This window comes from Lontra canadensis, unplaced genomic scaffold (genome assembly GCF_010015895.1).
Source record: "Lontra canadensis isolate GAN:19392208 unplaced genomic scaffold, GSC_riverotter_1.0 scaffold19, whole genome shotgun sequence".
Lineage (NCBI taxonomy): Eukaryota > Metazoa > Chordata > Mammalia > Carnivora > Mustelidae > Lontra > Lontra canadensis.
The window spans coordinates 9475128-9498667 of NW_022631013.1; the positions used below are offsets into that span (position 1 = coordinate 9475128).

The following is a 23540-nucleotide window of genomic DNA, read 5'->3' on the forward strand; positions in this document are numbered from 1 at the left end:
CTTACTTTTTGAGGCTGAATGATATTCCAATGTCTGTATACATCACATTTTGTTTATCCATTCATCTGTTGACAGACAACTGGGTCATCTCCACCTTTTGGCTGTTGTGAATAAGGCTGCTGTGAACGTGGGTATACAAATAGCTGTTCAAGTCCTTGTTTTCATTTCTTTTGCATATATACCCTGAAGTGGAATTACTGGACCCTATGGCAATTCTATGTTTAAGTTTTTGAGGAATCACCACGTGATTTTCCACAGGTTCTGCACCGTATTACATTCCTACCTCAGCAGGGCTCAGGGGTTCCAACTTTTCTACATCCTCAGCAATACTTATCCTGTTGTTTTTTTTTTTTATAACAGCCATCCTAATTGGTGCAAGGTGGTATCTCAGCATGGTTTTGATTTGCACAGGGTGGATGGGGGTGATCCTGCTATTTTTTTTTAATATTTTATTTATTTATTTGACAGAGACCACAAGTAGGTAGAGAGGCAGAGAGATGGGGGAGGCGGGGGGGGGGGAGCAGGCTCCCTGCTGAGCAGAGAGCCTGATGCAGGGCTCGATCCCAGGACCCTGAGATCATGACCTGAGCTGAAGGCAGAGGCTTAACCCACTGAGCCACCCAGGCGCCCCGATCCTGCTATTTTTATAAACGAAGACTCAGAGATAAAGTGACTTCCTTCAAGGTGATAAGAAGGGTTCACCTCAAGAACAGGAGGAAACCCAAGATCAGGGCATTTCCTACTGGGGGAAGGGCAGAACCATGGGGAGACCAGATGTGGATTCTGAGAGCAAGTTCTAAAACAGAGGAAGAGCAAACTGAGGGCTCAGGGAGGCAAATCAACTTGCCCAGGGTTACACAGTGAGTGGGAAGGCAGAAAGAGCCAGAAGTAATGATTGCTGTTTATATGGCCTCTTCCTGGCATCTTCCTGGGCCCCCTGCCTGGTGACCTGGCACACATCTTGCTCAAGGGCAGATGTCCTTGGAGTGTCATAGCCCTTTGGTTTCTGGTCTACTGACCCTAACACTCCCCACAACAAACATGCCCTGAAGGTTCCTCTGCCTCACGGCTCGCATACAGTTTCCTGAGCCCAGATGAAGGCAACAGCCACGTTCCCTGCCTGGGGACTCTGCCAGAGAAGGAAATGAGGCTTGTCTGGCATGACCCGCTCAGCCAGACAAACCTCATTTCCTTTCTAACAGGGTTAAGAAGTTCCAGTTCTAAGAAATCGGCCCCTGGGAATGTCCAAACTCTCACCTCCTGGAACAAACAGGAGGAGGGGAGCCTGGAAGTGTGGTGGAGACTTGGCAACACCTAGAACTTGAACATCTTCTCATTTCCTTGACCTCTCCCTCCACCCTCCCCACACACAGCTTCCCTCTGTCACCAGCAGCAAACCATCCTGCCTCGGGAAGTCCCACTCGTGTACCTCCACAAGCATGTGTCGACCTTGGTGCCGCAGCCCTGCCTCCAATGGACAGTTGTCAGTCAGTGATTCAGCATCCAGGTCACATCCTCCCATGGAAAGAGGTACTGTGTTGGGGGTGTCTGGCACCCACCGAATCCACACTCATGACTACCAGATTCTGCCTGGCTCAGGCTTGGTCTGGGTCCATGTGAAGTGGGAGACTAGAGACTAGAGACAGAGCCACTCAAGGAAGTAGCCAACCCCAGGAGCCTGTCTGCGCCCCCTTCCCCCTGCCTTCTTCCCTCCCTGGCACCTTTGGAGCCCACCAGGGGTTCAAGTCCCCTTCTGCCCCAGTGCTGCCCTTCCAAACATCTTTGTTCGTGTGAGGCAAGGAAGGGGTGGGAAAACATGACTGGTGAGGTCCTGGTATCTCCAGAAGAGGAGTGGTCACGTCACATTACTAGGAAGAGGCAACAGTAGGATTTGAACCCAGGCACTCTCGTCTCTCATAGGCACATGTCAGGTGTGTTATGCATATTAGTATGTATGTATCTGAGTGGATATGTGCATCTTTGGGGATAGAAGGGCGCCCCATTAACCCAGACCTTACAGCTTACAAAGCCGTCTAAGGCAGCACTTTGTCCAAAGAACCATAGTCTTGTCATCTCCTGTTAGAAGGCCAGATCTGAGCCCAGGGCCACCTCTGTTCAGGTCTGAAGCCCCTAGGGATCCTTCTAGCGGTCACAAGAATGGGTGGGGACAGCCAGATGGCACTGTAGGGGCTATAAACTGCCACCCTTCCTTCTCCTGTTTCCCAGTTGGTCCCACATTCACAGCTCCATCAGCCTGGACAGCAAGGGTGACCTCTTCGGCACACTGGTTTCCTCAGACATGTTTCTTCCAGATGCCAAGTCAATCTCGCCAGCAAGGAAGAGGCTGCTGATGTCTGGTCCTAGGGGCAATGAGGAGGAGGCGGCGGCAGCCAGAGTTCATAATGCCTCATGATCCTTGAATCACAACCAAGACCCTGGAGAATATTTACATTTCCTGGGGCTGATAAGAAATCTTGTTTTGTAGAATACCCACTCAAGTTACTGTGAACACCTTGTGGCAATGGCTCTGAGGATGATCCCAGAACAATCCTGGCATCTGCTGCTTATAGCAGAATGTGACCAGAGACCGGCCAGGGGAAATGTCATTTTGATGAGGCACCAGCTACTGCGCAGTAAGTGCCTGTGAGGGGCCAGTCATTATGTCCCACATGTCATCCCTTTTAAGCCTCGAAAACAGGGGCACCTGTGTGGCTCAGGTGGTTAAGTGTCTGCCTTTGTCTTAGGTCATGATCTCAGGGTCCTGGGATGGAACCCTCCACAGGCTCCCTGCTCAGTGGGGAGTCTGCTTCTGCCTCTGCTCCTCTCCCGACTCGTTCTCTCTCTTTCTGTCTTTCTCTCAAGTAAATTAAAAAAAAAAGTCTCAAAAACAGTTGATTCCAGTGGGGGTATACGGAGCACAGTCAGGTGCTCCCCGCACCACCACCATCTACCCCCCCACCCCACCCCCGCCGCAATGAGGGGGGCACAGGTGGCAGACCTTTGCTTTCCTCTGATTCTCCCAGCAGGCAGTCCCAATCACTTCCCTCCAGCCCTGGGAGAGCCCAGACCCCTGAAATCAGAAAAGAAACCACCTGAGGTTACAAAGATAAGGTCATTTATTCACGTTATATTACTGGATTTTAAAGACAAAAATACAGTTGTTTTGAACACCAAGGTCAGACACAAACCCTCCCCCACCTCCCCCCCAGCCCACTTACAATGGTAAATCCATACATTTGCATACATGGGAAATTGAAATACACAACAGGTCTCACCAGCAGGAAAGCTGCCATCCTGGCCAAGTTAGGCAGCCCACGCCCGGCTGTGAGGTCAGCAGAGCCCCTGCCCAGACCAAGAGCCAGCACCAGCATTTCCTTTACCCTCTTATACCACCCCTGCCCTCTCATCTTTCCCAAAGGCCACTTGACAGGGCACCAGCAATGGGATGGAGAGAAACAGAGAAAGATGCAGCACACAACTTCACTGTGACAGCTTCCAGGGGAAGGAAATGCTCCCTGAACCCTCGGCCCTGAACTTCTCAGGGAGGAAACAGGAACTGCAGCATCTTAGGAACCAGGCAAGCAACCGGGCCTAACCTTGGGCCCAAGTGGGCCCCATGAGAGCACCAGAAGGTCAGCAAATGGGGAACAAGTGAAGCAGGATTTCCCTTGGTTCTGAGAACGAACCACATACTTGACTATTCCAATGGAACATAAAGGAAAATGTAACAGGAAAACAAACAAACAAACAAAGTCAGAATTTTCTTTAAGAGTAAAGTAAGAAAAAAGAAATTACCACCCAGGGTATTTGTCTCCTTTCTTTTAAGGCACTTTGGAAAAGTCAGGATCTAGGGACAGAAAGAGAGGCCTTCACTTTTCGCATTTCCCAAAATTTCCTTTCAGTGCGGTCATTCTTGGTTCCACTGACATTGCTGTTAAGGAACGGGGAACTGAAAGAAAGAATACTCTCTGAATGGCCCTGCTGCTTCTGCAGTGGAAAATAATTTTTAACCAATAAAGAAGGCTTCTGGGAAAAGAACCATGTTAGCATCCAAGATGCTCAAAGCAATAAAGGCACAGGTAAGTCTGGGGCTGGGCACCAGCTCAGCCTCCACACTAAGGGCTGGTTCCCAAGAAGACAGGGGTGGGGCTCCAGGCTACCACCAGCTGAGGGGTCAACCCTGGGATTAAACAGCTGAATCTTCAGCGCTCAGCCTAGCCAGCCTGGACCCAGCAGGGGCGCCCACCGGTAGCAGCTGCCTTGTGTAGCTCGTCCCAGGGAGGCTAAACCTCTCCCAGCAGAGATGGGTTTGGAGATGACACCCCTGGGGATCAGCCTCCCTGGAGTGGAAGCACCTGCTAAAAACCTGAGGGGGATGGGAGGCTTTAGGCACCAGAGCAGTTGTGGGGGAGTGTGGGAGGGTTCAGCTCAACTTCTTTCTAGATCTCTAATTAGAAGGCACATTCATGCTGGAGAATGAATAGTCAGTTTGACCCTGAGTGCCACAGGCAAGTTTTAGGGACAGGCAAGAGGCAAAGGAAGAAAAACGGGGAGGAAGGAGGGAGAGAGGCAACAGAGAGGAGGAAGGTGGAGGAAGGAGAATAGGTCCCCGAAAGGTAGGCCAGGTAGTGTGGCCAGCACAGAGAAGGAAGCAGCCCCCACACTCCACGGTGGCCAGAACAGTGATTTCCTCCTCCTCCCCAGATTCCCGGTCAGTAAACAACAACCGGATTGCTGATTGCTGTCATTTACACCTCCATAGCATAGGGCTCTATGGGAAGGTCCCCTGGAAGAGGGGTGGAGGTTCCCTCCCACCTGGGGAGGCGAGAGAGGTGGGGAGTTCTGCCTAGCAGGCCTAGGCTTTTGCCTCCCTCAGAGGTCTAGCAGGATAACTTGACCAGGAGGCCTTACACTCAATGGGCCCAAAGGTGATTCTGCTCTTCACAAAACCTGGCCTGCCGACTAAATCAGAGGTCCATTCATGGCCAGTACAGCATACACTATTTTTCCCCCCTAAAAAATGCTCAATCCCCTCCCCACATTTAAAACACCACAATAAAAATACATAGGAAATTCAAGTTTATATAGCATGCCCAGAAAAATAAATTGCCATGATTTAACACTAAATAGCTATGCAAATCTGGATCAACACAAAATCAAGCTGGATCATAATTAGAACCTGATTTGTTCTTTCTTTAAAATACTACAAACTGCTTTTTTTAAAAAAAAAGTCTTTACATTCAGAAATCAGACAATCTGGAGAAAGGCCACTGAATGTGAGAACACCCAAGACTTTTGCTCTGGTGACTAATGTTGCCTTGGAATTCACACATTAGCAGGGCAAAAGGTCTGAGGCTCAAGTTTTAAAAATCTCCTTGCTAAGAAAAGACAGACAGACAGACACACACACATACACCCCCCCACACACAAGTGATTATAGTAGTTGCATACCACTAAAAGAAGGTGGGGGGCGGGGTAAAAGGAGAATGGTTGAGATTGTGTTTTTCTGTTAAAATATGCAAACAAAAAACATCACACCAATCCGATTTCAGCAGCACTCTCCGATTTTTCATAAAGTAATAAGAATACCACAATTTAAAGCGAAATTCTTACCTATTTCACAACAAATTAGCAGTTTATCACTGGGAATGAGTCCCACAGTCACCAAATTTCGGGCTGCATACTGATTCTTTGGGGTGACACCGTGAACATACCAAGAATCCCCCAAAGGCTGATGTTTTCTACATTTACAAACACCTTGTAGAGCTAAGAAGTCACATGCTGAGCCAAGTTGGGGGCAAAATATCCCACTCGTCCTGGTCATCTGGAAAGGCATCTGAATGATGAATGAAGGGGGCCTATCATTCTGTTTGTTAAGAATGAAAGGGACCAGCCCAGCAGATTGGCAGGGATGCACAGCAAAGGTCCCTGGCCATTTTCAGGTCTCTTATTAGTGTACCGAAATGCTAGCTTGGTGTCCCGATGTCCACTGTGATTTTGGTATACAACGGATTTCTCTCTATGTCCAACACCTTGTAAGTGAGTGTATTCAAACCATCTGAAAGCATGGTCTCCTTTGTATGTGCAATTCGGTCAAACCTACAAGGAAAAGATAGGCGATGGGTTGGTGTCAAAACAGAAATCTTAAGAAAAAAGCATTAAATATTTGTCCTTCACACATGCCCACCTACTCTGCCAGTCCCAAGGACAGAACCCTCCCTCTCCCTCAGGCATGGAGCCGTCTCCAGAGCCTCATTCCTGTAGCCTCCCCCATCTGAACGGAGAAAGAAGGCATGTAAATGAACACAGAACATACCTCTGAGGATTGGGTTCATTTTTCTTGTCTCTTGAGTGGCGGATCATCCGACATTTGCCAACCACAGCATTGGGGCGAGATACAGACATACCTCGAAAAACTAATCTGCAAGGAGTAAAAGGACAAGTCATCATTGTAGAGCTGCCATGAGGCTTGGGTCCAAAAGCCCCGGCTGCAAGACTTGTGCCTCATCCACCATCTTGTTGATTGTTCTCACTCAGCCCACACCCCTGCCCGCTGTGGTATCCCACGTCTTTTACCACAAGTTCTGTAGTTTGTGTTGGTGACTGCTCCATGCCAGGCACTGAGGGTGCCTGCCCTCATAGAACTTACAGTGCAAACTTAGAACACAGGACCATCAGTGTCAGGATGGAAGCGAGGTGGGGGAAGGAAGGCTGAGCACAGGAAGGGAAGCCACTCACTTTCCCTAAGCAAGACTAGGCAGAGCCAGTTGTGAAAGCAAAGAGGTGTCTGCTAGAGCATTTTGGGTAGCCAGGGCAGCTAAGGCAAAGGCAGAGAGACAGAGCAAACACAGGGCCCTCAGGGAGCAACAGAAACTTCTGGGGACTGGTAGAGTCTTGAGTAGGAAGTAGCCAGAGATGAGAGTGGAAGAAGGGCAAAGGCTACATCATGGAGGCCTTCTCAGAGCTCTATAGCATCCCAATGATCAGTGCCAGTGTATGAAAGGGATATAATATGCAGTTCCCCAAAGGTTTTTGGCCAAAGGGAAGTCTCTCTGATAAGTACCATAACAACAGAGAGCAGAGAACAAGACAAGAGCCAGCCAGAACAGGATGGAAGAGTCTGTGTAAGTCTGGGGGAAAGGAATGATGACCCAAACCAAAGCCTTGACAGCAACAGGGCAAGTTAGTTAAGAGGCAGGACTGGCTGTCCCTGGAGGATTTAAAGGTTTCTTCTGGCCTCATCTCCCCAAGTGCTGGTCTTGTGCCTGGCACTTGGCAAGTAGGTGCATAACAGATATACCCCTTATCTTTCAAGAAAGCTGCTCCACAAATCACACAGGCTTCTAGTCCCTCCACCCTCAGGGCTCCCTCCCTACTAACCTCCACAGCTCAGGTCTGTGGTGCCACCTCAGCCCTGAACACCATCCCACAGGCCCCATTTGCCCAGCTGGTGCCGTGGAAGCAAGTTTGTATTTGTCTGGACCCCCTATCTGGGGCTTCTGCGGCCCTCCCACTGGGCCTGCGGGACTCAGTGCTCTGTATGCTGAAGGGGCACATGCTCCGAGCCCAGTTTTCTCCCAGGCTGATAGCAAAGGCTTGGGTCCATGACAGGTTCTTGTACTAAGCTCCATGTGACTGACTTGGGTGCTGCTCTGACAGACACCTTCTGTGAACTGCTCAAATTAATGTACTCCAATTGGGGAAGGTGCTAGGCTATATTCTGTTATCAAGCTCAATGACAAGCTCTGACTAGCTTCCAGAGGGAGAAGGTACTTCTTATCCACAGCTGGCAGGGTTGAAGTCTCCATGGCCAGAGAGAATTGGGCAGAATGTGGTTTCAAATGCCACTGGAATTTTTTATTTTTTTATTTTTTACCATCTGCAATGACAACCCCCATGATAAAGGCTTACCACCTTACAAGGAGCCCCTGAGGTATGGATGGGGCAGGGCTGACCATGGAGAGATGGTTGTTGGGGCTGGCTGGGTCCACAAAAGTTCATTATACTACTCAGTCCTCATTTTTGTATGTAAAAATGTTCCAGAATAAACAAATAACACAGAGATTCTGTAAAGGAACTTAGGATCCAGCCCAAAGAAACTTGTTTCATAATCAAACAGGACCACAATGAAATGCCGAATTTTTGCAAAGAATACATGCTTACTTCTTCAGGACAAAACAGCATGTGGTATGAATCAAAGTAAACTCAACCCTTCACTTGGTTCTCATTTTGCATGTTCCAAGGCTAATGCAAAAATCACAGAAGTAAATTTTCCTAAAGACATTCTTCAGTACCTGTGGCACCTACTGAAGGGCACACTTAAGAATGTGGGCCAAGGGGTGCCTGGGTGGCTCCGTCAGTTAAGCGTCTGCCTTTGGCTCAGGTCATGATCCCAGGGTTCTGGGATGGAGTCCCACATCTGGCTCCCTGCTCGGTGCAGAGTCTGCTTCTCCCTCTGCCTGCCACTCCCCCTGCTTATGCTCCCTCTCTGATAAATAAATAAAATCTTAAAAATAAAGAATGTGGGCCAAGTGGGGACTGAATCCCACCCAAGGAGCAATCCTTGCAGAATGACCAGGTGCTAACTGAAAACCTGGGAGTGATGGGAGACAGAGAAGAAAGAGGTCTAAGTTGTAACCATTACCTGTTAAAAATGTCATCATCTTCACCTCCCCAGCCCCAATAGTTATTAGGAAATCCATTGATGGTGAGAAACTGTTGTTTACTTAGAGCAGAGACACCTCCAAAATACTGAACATAAGGTAGGCTGGGGGAGAAACACACACACAAAGACCAGTGGTTAAGTAAGTCTTGACTTTTCAAAATAAAGCATGCTCAAAGCATAAACACTTGTAACATTATCTTTATTCTCCAGGACTTTTTAATTGAGGTTTATGAGGGTTATCTTTGTTCTGGTTTTTTTTTTTTTTAATCAAACTGAGATGATTTCAGAGAAGACACAGATATCAAAAAGTAGAATCTTGCTCTAAGAATACTGTGTTGCTTCTGTGGGTACCTGGAAAATTAGTTAGTGACAAAAGCATAAGCCCACTTTTGTGCCCCATTCGGGAATCTGCTTTTCTATGCATCTTGCTCCTGCATGGGAAATCTTTATCCAGGAGGTCCTGGAAACTGAGATTGCAGTAAAGCCTCCCTGTGCCCACCCGGTCATGCCCTCTCTTCCCACCCTCAGCCCATCTATCAGTATAACTTTCATTTTTCATAGGCACACTAGTCTCAAAACTGACCCCAACGGTCGAAACAGTATTTCTGAAAATCTGCTAAAATAACATTTTCTAGGAAATTCCTACCACATCCTGACTTAGCGAAATATATAAGGGTGAATCTATTTTGACACGTTTTCAAGCAGTAGGGCATCTGGACTCTCATCCTTCCGCACCTTTTTGTATTTTACTCTTTCAATGGTGATGAAATGTTAAGACTCAGGTCATGTCCAAAAGCCATACAAAGGTTTTCCCATGGGTCCTTTAAAGGCTGTGGTTTTGTGACGACTTTGTGTGCAGCACTAACCCACACTAGGGCTTTTACTGGAATCCAGAGAGACTAAAATCCATCACACAAATTAAGGAAAACTCTAACTCAGAGTTCAAGAGGGAAGTCAGCCAAACCATCCAGAATATAAGAAAAAAAAAGTGCCATTACTATTTTCAAATACATTCAGGACATCTGACTGTGAGTATCCATGAAGATCCCTGCTTTAATGAGTCAAAGGTAATCCATCTGTAACTAGGTGTTGTCCCTTGGGTGCCCAGTCACCCACCTTTGGGCATACCTCACACTACAGTCTGTGCCTGATTACAAGGGAGGGTTTGAACCAGGTGGCCAAGCCAATAAGATTTCTCACAATCAGTGTTTATACAGAATGGACTCTTGGTGACCTCCCAGGAAAGTACATGCTGAGATGATGAGATTTGGTTTCACCGCCCATGCTGTTTTCTCTAACCAACCAACTGCCTGTCCCCCAAGCCTGACTGGTTCTGGGTAAGATAGGCATGGTGCTGTGGCAAAGAATGAGGTCATCATCACCGTGCTTCAAGGGGGGAATGAAGAGGGGGGTGAAGTTTGAGCTCATGTATCTCAAAGATAAGAAGATACATGAACAGGAAGGTAGGGAGGGAAGTTAGGAGGGTGCAGGGTGACCTTTAAGGCAATTCTCCTCTCTTTAAGATAGCAAGTTTAGGGGCTGGTCTGGGGGAACGACTTACAGCATCCCTATTTTCTTTTCTTTCCTTTTTAATTAAGCGGGCTCCAAGGCCAACGTAGGGTTTGAACTCATGGCTCCGCCACTGATAGCCACACACTCTACCAACTGAGCCAGCCAAGTGCCCCTTAGCGTCCCTGTTTGCATCTCCCAGCCCTTGTTCCCCCAGCAAGGGAGGACAGAACAAAATCATGGGGAATAAAATGAGTCTGAAAGATAGCATCTGTATCTAGACCAAGGGACTGCAGGTCTGCACGGGCCTGCCACACTGGGGCAGTCAGCCGAAGCCAGGGCTACCCAGCACACAGCTTCTTGGACCTTCGGGCTGACTTAGAGCAGGGCCGGGAAAGTCAGTCTGCTCAACTAGTGGGTGATTTAAAACAACTTTATGTTAATATAAACATGGGTAGTTATGGAACAAAGTGCCTTTATTTTTTTTAAGGTTAAAAAAAAAAAGGCTACAAGGCTATTTTCCACCTATGACAATACTCTTTGGATTATACCAGTATCCTTGGGGACAGGCATCAGCTGGCCTCCTCACTAGGGGCATTTGGATGGAAAAGTCTGGGTCCCAATGTCTAAACAGAAGCCTGTACTTTGCAGGGAAACAGAATCATGTTCTTTTTTAAGTACCAGGGTATACCTGCTAAGGTACCCAAACCCAAGAATTGACTGGGGGGAAAACAATTCCAATTTGCTTCCCGAACTGGGTGGGGGAAGGGAACAGAAGAAAACAAGGAAATATAGCATCTGTTTGGAGCCTACAGGCTAGAGCCATCACAAACACAAACCCTGGATGTGCAACGTTATGAATGTTTCTGGATTTTACTTTCCTCCTTAAATCATAACTGACTTTGGGCTTAAAAAGCACCCTGTTCTCAGGGGAAGGATTCTCTTCCAGAACCTAAAGGGATACTCCTGGGCTGGAGGGGCTACATTTCCTAGTGGTCCGGTTTTCTGTAGCTTCTGGTGGATATCTCTTACCTAAATCCAAACTTATCCATGGCTACAGAAATGTGCCGTGGCTGTGGGAAACACCTGTAGGCATTGTGGTCGTTCATTGGAATGAGGTCCACGTCACTAAACACAAAGCAGTTGTAGTCATAATCCTTCAGGGCCTCTTGAAAGCCAATGTTGAGGAGCTTAGCACGGTTGAACATGGTTTCTCCAGCCTGGGGCAGAAACAGAACAAGTACTATCAGATACCGCAAGGCGACTGAATAGAATACTCACTTGGACTGGTGACCTGTCAACTACGTGTGATCCTTAGTCCACTCATTTTTTCTGCTCTCACTTTATAAATCAATACCGAATAATGGCATGCCCTGCATCAGCAATCCCTCTTCTAGGAACTGAATTATCACAGAGGACTTGCAAATACACAAAAATGAACAACTTGCTCACCATGGGATTTTCATCACAGCAACAGATTGCAAACAATGCCATAAGCATTGCTAAGGAACTGGTTAAATAAATTATGTAACATCCTTAAAATGGAATAGAGTTGTTAAAAAAAATAAGGAAGCTCTAAAAGGAAATGATTTTCAAGATAGTATTGTTAGGTGAAAAAGCATTTAAACATATGTGTCATTTGTTTAACACACTTCATATAGACTAATTCCCATAAAGATGGCCAGGAAACTGGTGCCTATGGACTTTTTACTTCTTCCCTCTTGGTATGGCTGAATATGGTTTGGTCACCATACTGTGTGCCTTCACATATATATGTCTGTCATAAAATTAGGTACCAGAGAAATACCATGGACCCAAGTCAATCTCTGCTCTCATTGTGTTCACAGCATAGGGTGGGAAGCTGTGTGATACATGCTATGACAGAAACAGGGTGTATGAGAGAGAAGAGGACACCTGCTTCAGGATGCGAACCACTGGGTCCCGAAGCACCAAGTCTGTTGGTGCAAAGGTATTTCATATTTCATTTACTTATTTTCAGTTCCCCCACTAGAATATAAACTCAATGAAAGCTGGAATTTTTAACTTTTTCTTCACCAATGCCTAGAACACTGCCTGGCATACAATAAGAGCTCAACAAACAACTGCTGGCTGGATGGATGGATGGACGGATGGACGGACAGATGGATGGATAGATGGATGCATAGACCAAGGGTTGGGTTTCAACAAACAACGGCAGATGACAATTCTGGGAAGCTTCAACCAAGGGCTCCCTCAGGGTCACCACCAAGGGTCTCCACTCTGAACCACAGCCCCAGGTTAGCAGGGACAGTAACAGCATCGACACTGCCACCCTTACAGTTAGCAATCCACAAGCCCTTCCACATGTGTAGTCTCATCCGGCCAGAATCCTCCCAACAATGCCATGAAGAAACTAACGTACAAAAGTGACCTGGCACTGAAATCCTCATTTAGTGTGCTCTCCCAATCCCTCTTGGAATCAACAAGATCAGGGCCTTCAACTTTGGGGGAAAGTATATCTCGCAAGGGTCTACAGTGGTTACACAACTTCCAAGTTGGGCTCCCCCAACATCTTCTCTCCAGGCCCCCAAGAAAATATTTGGAAATTGGTGCTCTAGAAGGCTGCCTGTGTGAGGACAGAGCATATGGATGGTGCTACAGCTGTGCAGCCTCAGATGGGTGACTCAGAGAAACCAACCACTCAAGAAACACAAGTATCAGGAAGTCAGAAAGAGCAGCCAAGAGAATGGTGAATGAATTAAGGAAATATTTTATACAAGAGCTCCTTTCTTCAGCCCATGACAAAGCTTTCTAATCATGCATGGAGAAAGGAGAAGCCTGAGCCCAATGGCACACACTGTGTTCTTTAGTTGTACCCACCAGTTAAGAGTCATTTAGAATCCTGCCTTCAGCTAATTCTCTGTAAGTCTTGAGGTAAAAAGAAATTCAAAGTCTAGAAACCAGATATGAAAACTATGAAGTTGTAATTACTATTATTACAACACACTGCTAAAGTTCACTGGGAGATAAGACATATGAGGTACAGGATAAGTGTTTTACATGCTTTTAAACATCTCAACAATCTTGTAACAACCTTTATCCCAACCCAGACTTACTACCTTCTTCTCAGACCCTTGAACCTTCTGGCAATGCAGAGAGAGATCTGCACTTGGTACTTTCCATCTTGTTCCTCTAGCCCCATGAAGACCCTAAGACTTAGCTTTCTCTGAATGTTTTCAGCCCCACTAACCACTTTTCCAATAAGTGAAAGGGTATCCCAACAAAGCCTTTTCACACCCAGGTCATAGATTGTGGAGGATGGCCACCCAATGCTCCCTTTTCTTGGTACATTCTCCAAAACAGGGTCAGGGAGCTCTTGATGGACATGCCCAAGCCACAGGGCCTGGCCTGCTAGCCATGACTATCTGAACTAAGGAGATGTCTGACTGAGACTATACTAAGCATTTTTCCTCTCCCAAGAACTGCCAATTTGGAACCATGAATGGGCACCCCTGGCATCATGCTCCAAGAACACTCGCATCCTAGAGGAGAAACCCAAGGAGTAGATCTATCCTTTTCCCCACTTGCAGCATAACAGCTTCTTCAACTCAGTAAGGCACTTCAGTGTCTGGTCCACAGTTTAAATTAGTCAGGCAGTTTTCTAAAATAGCCTGAACTGTATATCACTCCTCTCAACCTAGCCTCACCTCTGTGATTCTGGGAGAGGGAAAAGGCGGGGTACATTCTTACAGGTTTCATTTCCTACCAGGGTCCTTAGAAACATCAGAGTAGCAAAATGGTAGATAAGTAAAGTATGTGTCTTCCCCCTCCTCCCCTGGGATTATAGAAAGTCAACTCTTGGCTTCTCTGGGTGAAATGGTGTAACACCTTGGGTAACCTTGATAAGAAAGACAGGCCCTGGCAAGCCTTCCAATGCCCAACACTAATAGGAGGGATTCATTCCTCCGTGGGGGGTGGTGGTGGTGGAAAGACACCCAGCCCTCATTCCTGCCTCTTCTCAATGGGCACATGCATCCAGTGTGTCTTCTGCTTCCTACCCTCAGGTAAATATTGATCAAGCACCACTACTGTCCAGCCAAGCCAAATACATAGCTGTGGAGACTGACAACAGGCATTTTTTTTTTTCTGACACATGTGTTTTTATCCCAGGAATGCCAGCTTCTTGGCTTCTTAGCTATGTGACTTTGGGTAAACCACACCTCTAGGTCTCCATTTCCTCATCTGGTTTTTTGGATGACAACAGGTGGGTTTTATTAGATGAGACAATGCATGAAAAGGCCTTTGCACACTGTCTGGCAACAAATGTCAGCTACTATCATTATTATAGGAGTAAGTCTTCCCATCCATCTTTAACAGATCTTTCAAATTGTCTTCCAGAAATCCAACACGGAGACTTCTCCATCATTTGTGTGTGCCTTTCCCAATCAGCTTCAAGAACCTTTCCAAATCCTCCTTCTCTGATTGGGTGGGGCAGGGTGGGGAAGGGGAGGGGAAGGGGTTCTAAAAAGGATTAGGGCTCAAGTACGTTAGCCTGTGGCTCACAATATGAGAATTTCTATAGTAGGAGAAAGTCTAAGACCTTTAGAGGTATGATATGCTTGGGACCCAGTCACACATGAAGAGGAACTGGAGCTCTGAGAGCAGGGGTCCCTCTGAAAAGCTGAGCTTTTTAGTGCAGGTTTCATCTTACTTTGGTAGATAAGAGTTATACATATTCCTTCTTTCAAGAGCAACTGGCTCCTCATAACAGAAGGAGAGGATAGGAAGAAAGAAGAAAGGACAAAAATGGTATGACATTCCCACAGCTAGACAGAGAAGCTGTCTCACTGATCAAAGCTCACAGAAAAACCTGTAAAACTTTTAGGACCAGGCCTATCCCTAAAGATGGGTATTAACAGTCAGTCAAGCAAAACTAACAATGCTAGTCAGGAGAGGGCAAGCTCCTCAGGGAGAGGAGAGGAGGAAGAGACTGCCTTCAGACACCTCATGAAACAAACCAGGGCCCTTCTGGCAGATCTGGATGGCAGGGACAAATGTCCTAAGAAGCACCAGAAGCAACCTGCTCTAAGACTGTTAAAACCTTTCTCTAGAGCCCTCATTTATACTAAGGAGAGAGCAAGTGGTATGTCCATTGAAAACGGAACCCTTATGCACTGCTGGTGGGAATGGGAAATCGTGCAGCCATCTTAGAAAAAAGTCTGGCAGCTCCTCAGGTGGATAAACAAAGAGTTACCACATGATCCAGTGATTCCATTCCTAGGTATTTACCTAAGAGAAATGAAAACTTATGTCCACACAAAAACTTGTCCACAACATTCATAACAGCATTGTTCAAAGTAGATAAAAAGTAGAAACAACCCAAATGTCTGCCAGCTAATACATGGGTAAATAAAATGTGGTATATCTCTACAATGCAATGTTATTCAGCAATAAAAAAGAATGAATGCTGATACAGGCTATTACATGGCCAAACCTTGAACACATCATGTTAAGCTAAAGAAGCCAGTCACGAAGGACTACATAAAGCATGATTTCATTTACATGAAATGCCCAAAACAGGCAAATCCGTAGAGACAGAAAGTATATTAGTGGTAGCCTAGGGCTGGGTGCAATGAAGGGATGTAGAAGCTAAGAAATGCCAGGTTTATTTTTGGTGCAATGAAAATATTCTAAAATTGATAATGGAGATGGGCACACAGTTCCCAAATATACCAAAAACCACTGGATTATGTACTTTCAATGGCAAATCTCATGGCATATAATTATATTTCAATAAGGGGATTAGCAGAAAGGAAAAAAAACGTTAAGAAAAAAGAAAAAACCCAGCTCCAAAGACAGAGGAGGACCAAGGATCATACTTCTCCCTCTATCTCATATATTCACTCTTGTCATTTATTGGGTGTCTGCTTCAGGCTTAGCTATAGGGCTAAGAAAAGGAAAAGACACAGTCCCAGTTCTGAGTAGTTCCGACTTAAACAGGCAGTTATAATGGGGTGATATGGAGATGAAGACACTGATCAAATTCTAGGGGACTGGAAAGGCATAGGAAGAGTGCTCCTAGAAGAGAAAGCAGCATTTGTAAAGGCTGTGAGGAAAAAAAAGAACCATTCAAGAAGCGAAAAGAAATACAGAATGGGGAAGCCAGAATAAGACATGAGGGTGAATGTGGACCAAATCCCGCCGGGGAGGGGAAGGCTGGGAACTCCGCTAAAGTACTCAGGCTTTGTCTTTAATTTAGGCCATGGGAGCCCTTGAAGATTTTAAATGAAGATTAGGCTTTTACATATCAAGCAGGGCCTTCTGCCTTACCCCACAACTGTAGGCAGGGAGATCCGCTCGGAAGCTGCTGCTAGGCAGCTAGAATCACATGAATATGATTCATATGAGATAGAGAGTAGGCAGTCATGGCGGGCAGGTAGAGAACGCCTTCCTCCAAGGGCTAACACAAGGGCCATTCCCATTTCATGCCTCACCTGCACCCTTGGCATGTGCACTGTACCCACAAGCAAGACTTTTAGAATGGGTACCAGAGTCTGGTCTAATCCCCAGACAAATCCTGACTATGGCTAAAGCAAGAGTGGCCTTCTCCTTTTTACAAGACACATGATCAACTGCAGAAGACCAAGGCCTCCCGTAACTAAGTTCTAACAGTCTCTAAAGGATTGGTTAAACCACCCTGCCCTCCCTGGATTTTAGGCCCATGTGCATATACCGGTAGACATTTGCCCCAACCAAGAGAGCTTGGGGTCTGACCATACCTGGCCCCTTCACCAAAAGACACAGCAACGATGAGGTTGAAAACAGTAAGCCAAAGCCAAGACTCAATGAATCAGAATCTCTGTGATGGGAGAGACAATTTTGTTCCCATACACATGCCCTGGCCCATCACAAAGACACACAAAGACACACACACATGCCTTCTCAACACCCATAATAACCCACAGGCTCTCAAACCCACAGATCTGGAGGCAGGTCTACAGTCAGTGGAAATGCTTGCTGAAACTCCCCTTGCATGCTTCTCTGTGCCCAATCAGACACTAAGAGAAAAGGCCTCGGCCGAGTGGGTGGCAGGAAAGCAGAGAAAGCTCTCGCTGGGCTGTCCTGTGACTGACACGCGGGCCTACGTGTGGAACCCGGGGCAGTAGACAGGCTGGCTGGGAGGTGATCCCTGGAGAATTGCTGGGATTATACAAACGCTGAGCTCGTGGAAGGCTAATATCCACTCACCCATGATTTCACAGCAGTTGGGCCTCGGCTCTTAACCATAATAATACGGTAGCCTTGAGCTGGGAAAAGGCTCTCAACAAGACCCGGACCTGAGACTTCAGCTCTTCATCCAGGGCGTAAAGGAAATGGGGCCCTTCAGGGCAAGAATAAGCACATCCATGCCCCCCCACTGGACTAGAACACAGGTCCGAAGCCCTAGGTTGCCTTCAGAGAGAACTGAGCGGATAGCACAGTCCAAAAGGGGTTCTGGGTGTAAAGGGAACAGAGAATGGCGTTTTGAAACCCCAGCTCCACAGAAGCCATAGTAGGATGTCCTCCTCCTTCCCTGGATCTGAGGCCCTGAGATCTTTCTTCAGGAAAACATTTTAGAAAATAAAGGGCTTAAAGGAATTTGACCATTTATATGAAGGCCTATTCACCTATTTAAAGTGCTTCTGAACCCGTAATTCCGTGTCAGAATATCTAGCCTGGAGAAAAGATTCTAAATGCGGAAGCAAGCAGGCACGGAACTGACACCAGGGAGAAAGTGGGAATTATCTAAATGCCTTGTAGCAGAAGAACAGCTAAGCTCCTTACGGTAGAGCCGCATGCTCACCGGCTAGGAGAGTGCAGACAGTGGAGATTATGAGGCTATGAGAGAACATGGGAAGATGCTGATGACACAGAATTGAAGAAAAATGCAGGACACAAAAAGATATACACAAACAGCATGAGCTCAATTGTGGCTTAATTTAAGGCAAAGCATCTCAGACCTCTGCACAACAGGCTGGCTTCCAGCGACCTCAGCATTTCCGAGCGAGCCCACAGAGACTATGACCTTGCCTGGAGACCCCAGGGCCCGGGCTCGGGTTTGATTTGGGGCATGTGGACATTACCAGGGTGGCAGCAGTGGTGGCGACGGCGGCAGCAGTCACAGCAGGAGTTAGGCCGGCACTCCTCTCTCTCTTTCTCTTTCTCTCTCTCTCTCTAGGAGGTGGAGGGCACAGAAGAGGAGGTAGGTGGAGAGTAAGAAGCAGATCACAGAGAGGAGGCTCCTCCTTCAGCTTGCTTTGCTACAAACAGGATTAACAAGTAAAAGCAAAAGGGCCCCACTAGAACGAGAAAAAAAAAAGAGACAGGATGGATGCAAGGGAGAGAGGTAAGGAAGAGAGGCAATGTCAAGGCTATGAAGAAAGGATGGGGGTGGCATTCTGACCCCTCTTGTTCCAGGGCAAAGGCAAATTCCTAAGAAGCTGTCACTCCCCGTCATGACATCACAGGGGCAGAGCGAAAATGACGTTTCCCAGAACAATGTCCAGGGAGGCAATTCACGAGTCTGTAAGTACCTGTAAGTGCTCTGCCACACTCCCCAGGAGAATGGACCAAGCCACAGATGGGGAGAGAGGAAAACACACAGCAAAGGAAATGACCAGTCACTGAGACAGCACACGAACTCTGGTGGGACACAGACACTCCCAGTCTTCCCATAATGCTCCTGGGCCCCCAGGATCCAGAAGGTCCCAGTGCTCAAGGAAGGGGGTGCTGCAGGATAGGACTGGCCCTACCACTCCCGAGTCCCATTCCTGCGCACATCAATCTGGGTGCTGACAGCTTCAGGAGAAAAATGGAAGGCAGGGATGGGTGGCAGGGAGGGGATGGTGAATAGACAAGATTAACACAGAAAGCAAACCAGTGGGGGCCATAGGCCTGGGCTGTTGTCCTTCTCCACAATGGGAGGACCCATGAGTCTGATTCAGTCTAACTCATCTTGGCCTCCTGTAGGAACCAGCTACTTGGCCCAGTGACAGAGGTAAGTTGCTGAGGTGTGGTTACTCTCACTCATTACTCTCACTCATAGAGGGTATAACAGGCTGTCTCCAAAGCTGGCCATACTTGGTTCCAGACAAGCAGCCTGGAACTACCTCACAACAGTGCACAGACAAAAAGGAAGAGGTAAAAAAAATTCCAAAGTCTAAGAACCCTCAGGCAGGGCCCCCTCTGCTGCACCCTGAGGCTTTCAGACCAAGATTTACCTGTCAGGCATGACAACTGGGCAAGCCTCCCACGGGGGCTTGAGACTGTTACTCCAAAGCTGCTACTCACCTCTCACAACCCACTGGGACTCAAGATGGTGGTGCCAGATGGATATGGAGCTGTTTCCCCGTGAGGGGAATGTCTGTGTTCAGGACTGAATGTGGCAAAGCAAGGCATTCCTTAGGCCTCAGGTCATCGCTGTACAAATCCCAGCTCTGCCACCCAGCCATCATGGGTCCCCGAGCAAGCTGCTTACCTTCGTAACTTTCTCTCAGCGGAAACAATGAGTACCCCTCTGCCTTACTGGGGGGCTGGTAGGGTCAAAATTCAAAGTGAGACCATGAAAGAGGTTCAGTCCAAAGGACCATAAAAGTCTACGACCATCAACAACCACAGGACTAAAGTAGGTTCTCTGCATTTTTCCTGAAAAGCAAGGTTACCCTGAGGCAATGTCCCAGGAAGCCTGCTCTGGTCAGCAAGGAGGAAGCCTTGGGGGGAGGCCTGGGGAAGGGCTGTGCAGGTTGGTTCCCAAGGCTCAAGACCTGCCCTGACTGGGAAAGGAGGTTTCACTTCCAAGAGGAACAGACCTCACCAGAGAACCAGGAGCAAGGGGTCCTGAGGATGGGTGTTCAGTAAATGGGCAGGAGTCCCAAGGAGCAGCTGCTAGCTCCAAACCCTAACTGAACACTGGACTGTGCGTGGAGCTATGGGGTCAGGGAGGCAGAGGGAAATCAGACCTAATGGGCCTGGGGTCTAGAGACTGCAGGCCAGGGAGAGCATGCACACATAGAATCCCTCCTCACCCCTCACTAGAAAGCACTGAGTGGCCTGGGAACAGTGGGAAGGAGAAGCTGGCTCCACTCCAAGGCCTCACAGAGCTAACTAAGGTAGGGGTGGGGGTTAAATAGTGGCTAGAAAGAGGAAGGACAGGCACACAGAGCAGAGTGGGCCGCCTAAGCAAAGGCACAAGGAGGGGAACACAGTGAAGACAGGGAGTCCAGAGTCTGTGGTGTCAAGTGTGTCTAAAGGAGGGTTGAGGAGGAAGTAGCTAGAGATAGGTCATGGGGGGACTTAGATGGTCTCAGATTCCAAGCTTGGCACTTTGGACCCTTGGCTGTAGGCAGTGGGGACACAGTGAAGGGCTTAAAGGGTAATATGGTCAGAACTAGAAAGCTCTTAGACAGCTGAGTAAGATCAGAAGCACCAGAGGATACACAGAATCGGACATACCAGTCCTGGCCCCTGACTCAGGACAAAGGGCTGCACAGTTATGACAAAACTACTTGACCAGCTGGGCCTCCATTCCTCACCTGTTTGGTAATTTTTATGCTGGTTAACTTCACAAACATCCTCTATTTCATATATATGGCTTTTACTACCAGGTGGTAACCTGCCTTTCTTTCACTGTAGGTGGTTTTGTAGTTTCCTTTCCTTGGTTAAAGTTTGAGGAGTTATAGCACCCCTCCCCCATCTGCTATGACATCTTGGCGTCCACCTCTGCACCAAAGCCCTGGGGTCGGACTGCAGGAAGGACATCGGTGCCACCAAGCAGCACCCTTGGCTCCAAGAGGGCAGACAGGCCAGAACCCTAATGGGAGGCTCGAACACTGGGAGGTCAGGGCAGGAGGAGAGGTGGAGACCAGAGGACAGACAGCAATTTCAGCTGGTAAAGGCTTCCCGGCTCCCCTCCACCCCACTTACTGTGAGATGCAAATTGTTATGGTAATTGGAGGGGCCTAAACCAAAAGGGAGTAGTTAATATGGACACCGGTAGGGGCCACAGAAGCCCATGGAACCTCACCTCTGTGTGCGGACCTTAAACACAAACCTACTTGGCAACCCTACTCAGAAGAAGCTGCTGGGTTTGACATGGTCCCCAAGCCCCCTAAGATTCTGTTTCCTGTGACTACCCACTATCCTCTGACCCCTGGAGCCCATACAAATGGGAGGGAGGGTCTTGAGGCTGGTACTCAGTAGAGGTGAAGCAGGAGGCAGGGAGAGCAGTAAATAGTTCATCACTAGAGCACTGGGCAAGGAAACAGGAAGAAAGGAGGGGTAAGGGGGAGAAGGAACGCAAACCATAGCAATAACAATTAGTGTTTACTGAGGGTTTGCCCTGTACCAGGTGTTTTATAGGCCCCACGTGCAAATACCAAAACCTCTCCCTCCTGCCAACGAGGAAACAGAGGTCTGAAGAATTTGAGCCTATGGTCACAGCGTGGGGGAAGTGGCAGAACTGGAACCCAGGCAATCCAAACCTGAAGCTCACCCCCAGCCCTTCTACCCAGCTGGGAGAAAGACTGAGGAAGGGACCAGATGGCCCAAAGGACAGAGTGAGTGCAGGTGCAGTGAGAGGGCACTAGGTGACAGGGACTGGGCTGGAGCTGCAGCCTTCTTGTCATGTATGTGACCTCCTACTGCTCCTTTCCCCTCTCTGAGCCTTATTTCCTCAGGGGTACAAGAGAGTAGATGTTTTCATACTACCTGGCCTCGGGGTACCAGGCAGATCCCAACAAAGACTGAAGGGGAAGGGGGGAGGTGTGGGGTTCAGGATGGGAACACTGTCTCCAGTTCACGTAGAACAGCCGCCATGGTGATCTGCTGTTGCTGGGGGGACTGCATAGCATTTCCATGGGGCAGGAGGTTCTGTTCTCCAAAACCTGTTTGAGTACCTTTGGGATGGATCTCTCAGAGGCCCCTCCTACTTCAAGCATTCTTTCTCTCTCATCTTAAAAGGGGCAGGCAGGATGTTTGAGGCAGGGAGATGAGGGGAGGCTTGAATGCCTATTTACAGGAAGTTCAAAGCCAGATGCTACCAATTCCCTTTCTTCCTCTTTATATAACAGCAAAAGAGAACAGAGGAAATTCCTAATTTGTAGGTGGGGCATGCTCCAAATGTTTCTTCTTCTGCATCTTTTCAAGGATTAGGTTTCCTCTCACCAATTTATTACATGCACTTTACAGATATCATACAGATGATTTTCTTTACCGGAAAGGCGGAGCAAGTTTCTTCATGATTCAGTTATCTGGAAGTCAGATCATACTTTCCCAAAGAAATCATCAGGGTAGAGTTGGAGCAGAATAAATAAGATTAGCTGGGGGAGAGAGAGATAAGGAGGAAAAGATTTTCCTAAGGTGGAAAGTTAACCTTTAGAAAAGAAGGAAAAGATGGAGAAGCAAAAAAGACATGGAAGGGGGGTGGTGAGATAATGATACTGAAAAGACTAGAAGGGAAAGAAGATGTAAATATGTTTGGAAAGCTAAAAATAAAATATTTCCAATGTTAAACTGCAAGTGGGAAGAGACTGGGGGGTGGTGGTCTCAGTTCCTAGGGAAGTAAAGAGGTAGGCGGGATGGGGGGATAGGGTTGGGGGGAAGGAGGGAGGTATTGGTTTAGGCCTGCTTTCCCCAAAGTGTAATTCAAAGAACATTCATTGCTTGAGACGGTTCTTGGAAAACAGATCTCCAGCCAGCCGAGCTCAGAAAACACCGGGTGCTGAGTAGCTTTGGAGGCTGTAACAGACACTAGCACACTAAAAGTTCTGCAGGAATGAGGCCTGCTTCCCATTGTTCCATCTAGCATTTCTCAAATGCACGCGGCCTCAGAGCTCCATTGCAGAAAGCGCACCTTGGAAGAAGCCCCGTCTTACGCAGTGGCCGGTGTGAGCCAGTGCAGCAGTGCCACCGGCCAAGCTGGCTTGCTTGGTTGTTCCGCCATCTTGGCCTGGGGCAGCAGGAGCGTCTAGCTGGTATAACATTTTCAGAAACCTGTTGTGTAAAACCTGGGAAACATCTTTACAAATTCTGTCATAGGAATTTAGGAACATGGCTAAATTTCACTGGTCCAATATTTGTTTTGATTTTATAATTAAATGGGGAAGTCTCCCATTCTCCTCAAATACAACCTATCTCTACCTTAGCATCCTTCCCTCCAGTCTTCCTTGATCTGGGTCACCTAAATTAAAAAACTCAGCATCACCACGAATTCTTTTACCCTCCTTACTCAAGTATATATTTTAATCTAATTTATATGCTCTCTAGCCCACAGTTGTCCATCTTGTGTGCAGGCAGATTGGGGGAGGCCATCAGATGCTTTGTGTAGTAAGCCCTGATAACACTGTTGTCT

At 47.6% G+C, this 23540-nt stretch overlaps 1 protein-coding gene across 3 annotated transcripts in view; it reads right to left on the reverse strand.

The window, feature by feature from the left end:
* Positions 1-5226: 5226 nt before the first annotated feature.
* B4GALT1 (beta-1,4-galactosyltransferase 1) overlaps positions 5227-23540 on the reverse strand; it is a 50922-nt gene continuing 32608 nt past the window's right edge. The window contains exons 3-7 of one of the 3 annotated variants that reach the window (XM_032860364.1): positions 18277-18363; positions 11207-11394; positions 8645-8767; positions 6317-6421; positions 5227-6099 (exon numbers count right to left, since the gene is read on the reverse strand). In XM_032860364.1, coding sequence (XP_032716255.1) covers positions 5967-6099; positions 6317-6421; positions 8645-8767; positions 11207-11394; positions 18277-18363 — 636 coding nt within the window. In that variant the 3' untranslated portion in view covers positions 5227-5966. Of the gene's footprint in view, positions 6100-6316; positions 6422-8644; positions 8768-11206; positions 11395-18276; positions 18368-23540 lie in introns of those variants that run through there. The other 2 variants (XM_032860365.1, XM_032860367.1) reach the window with 2 other exon arrangements.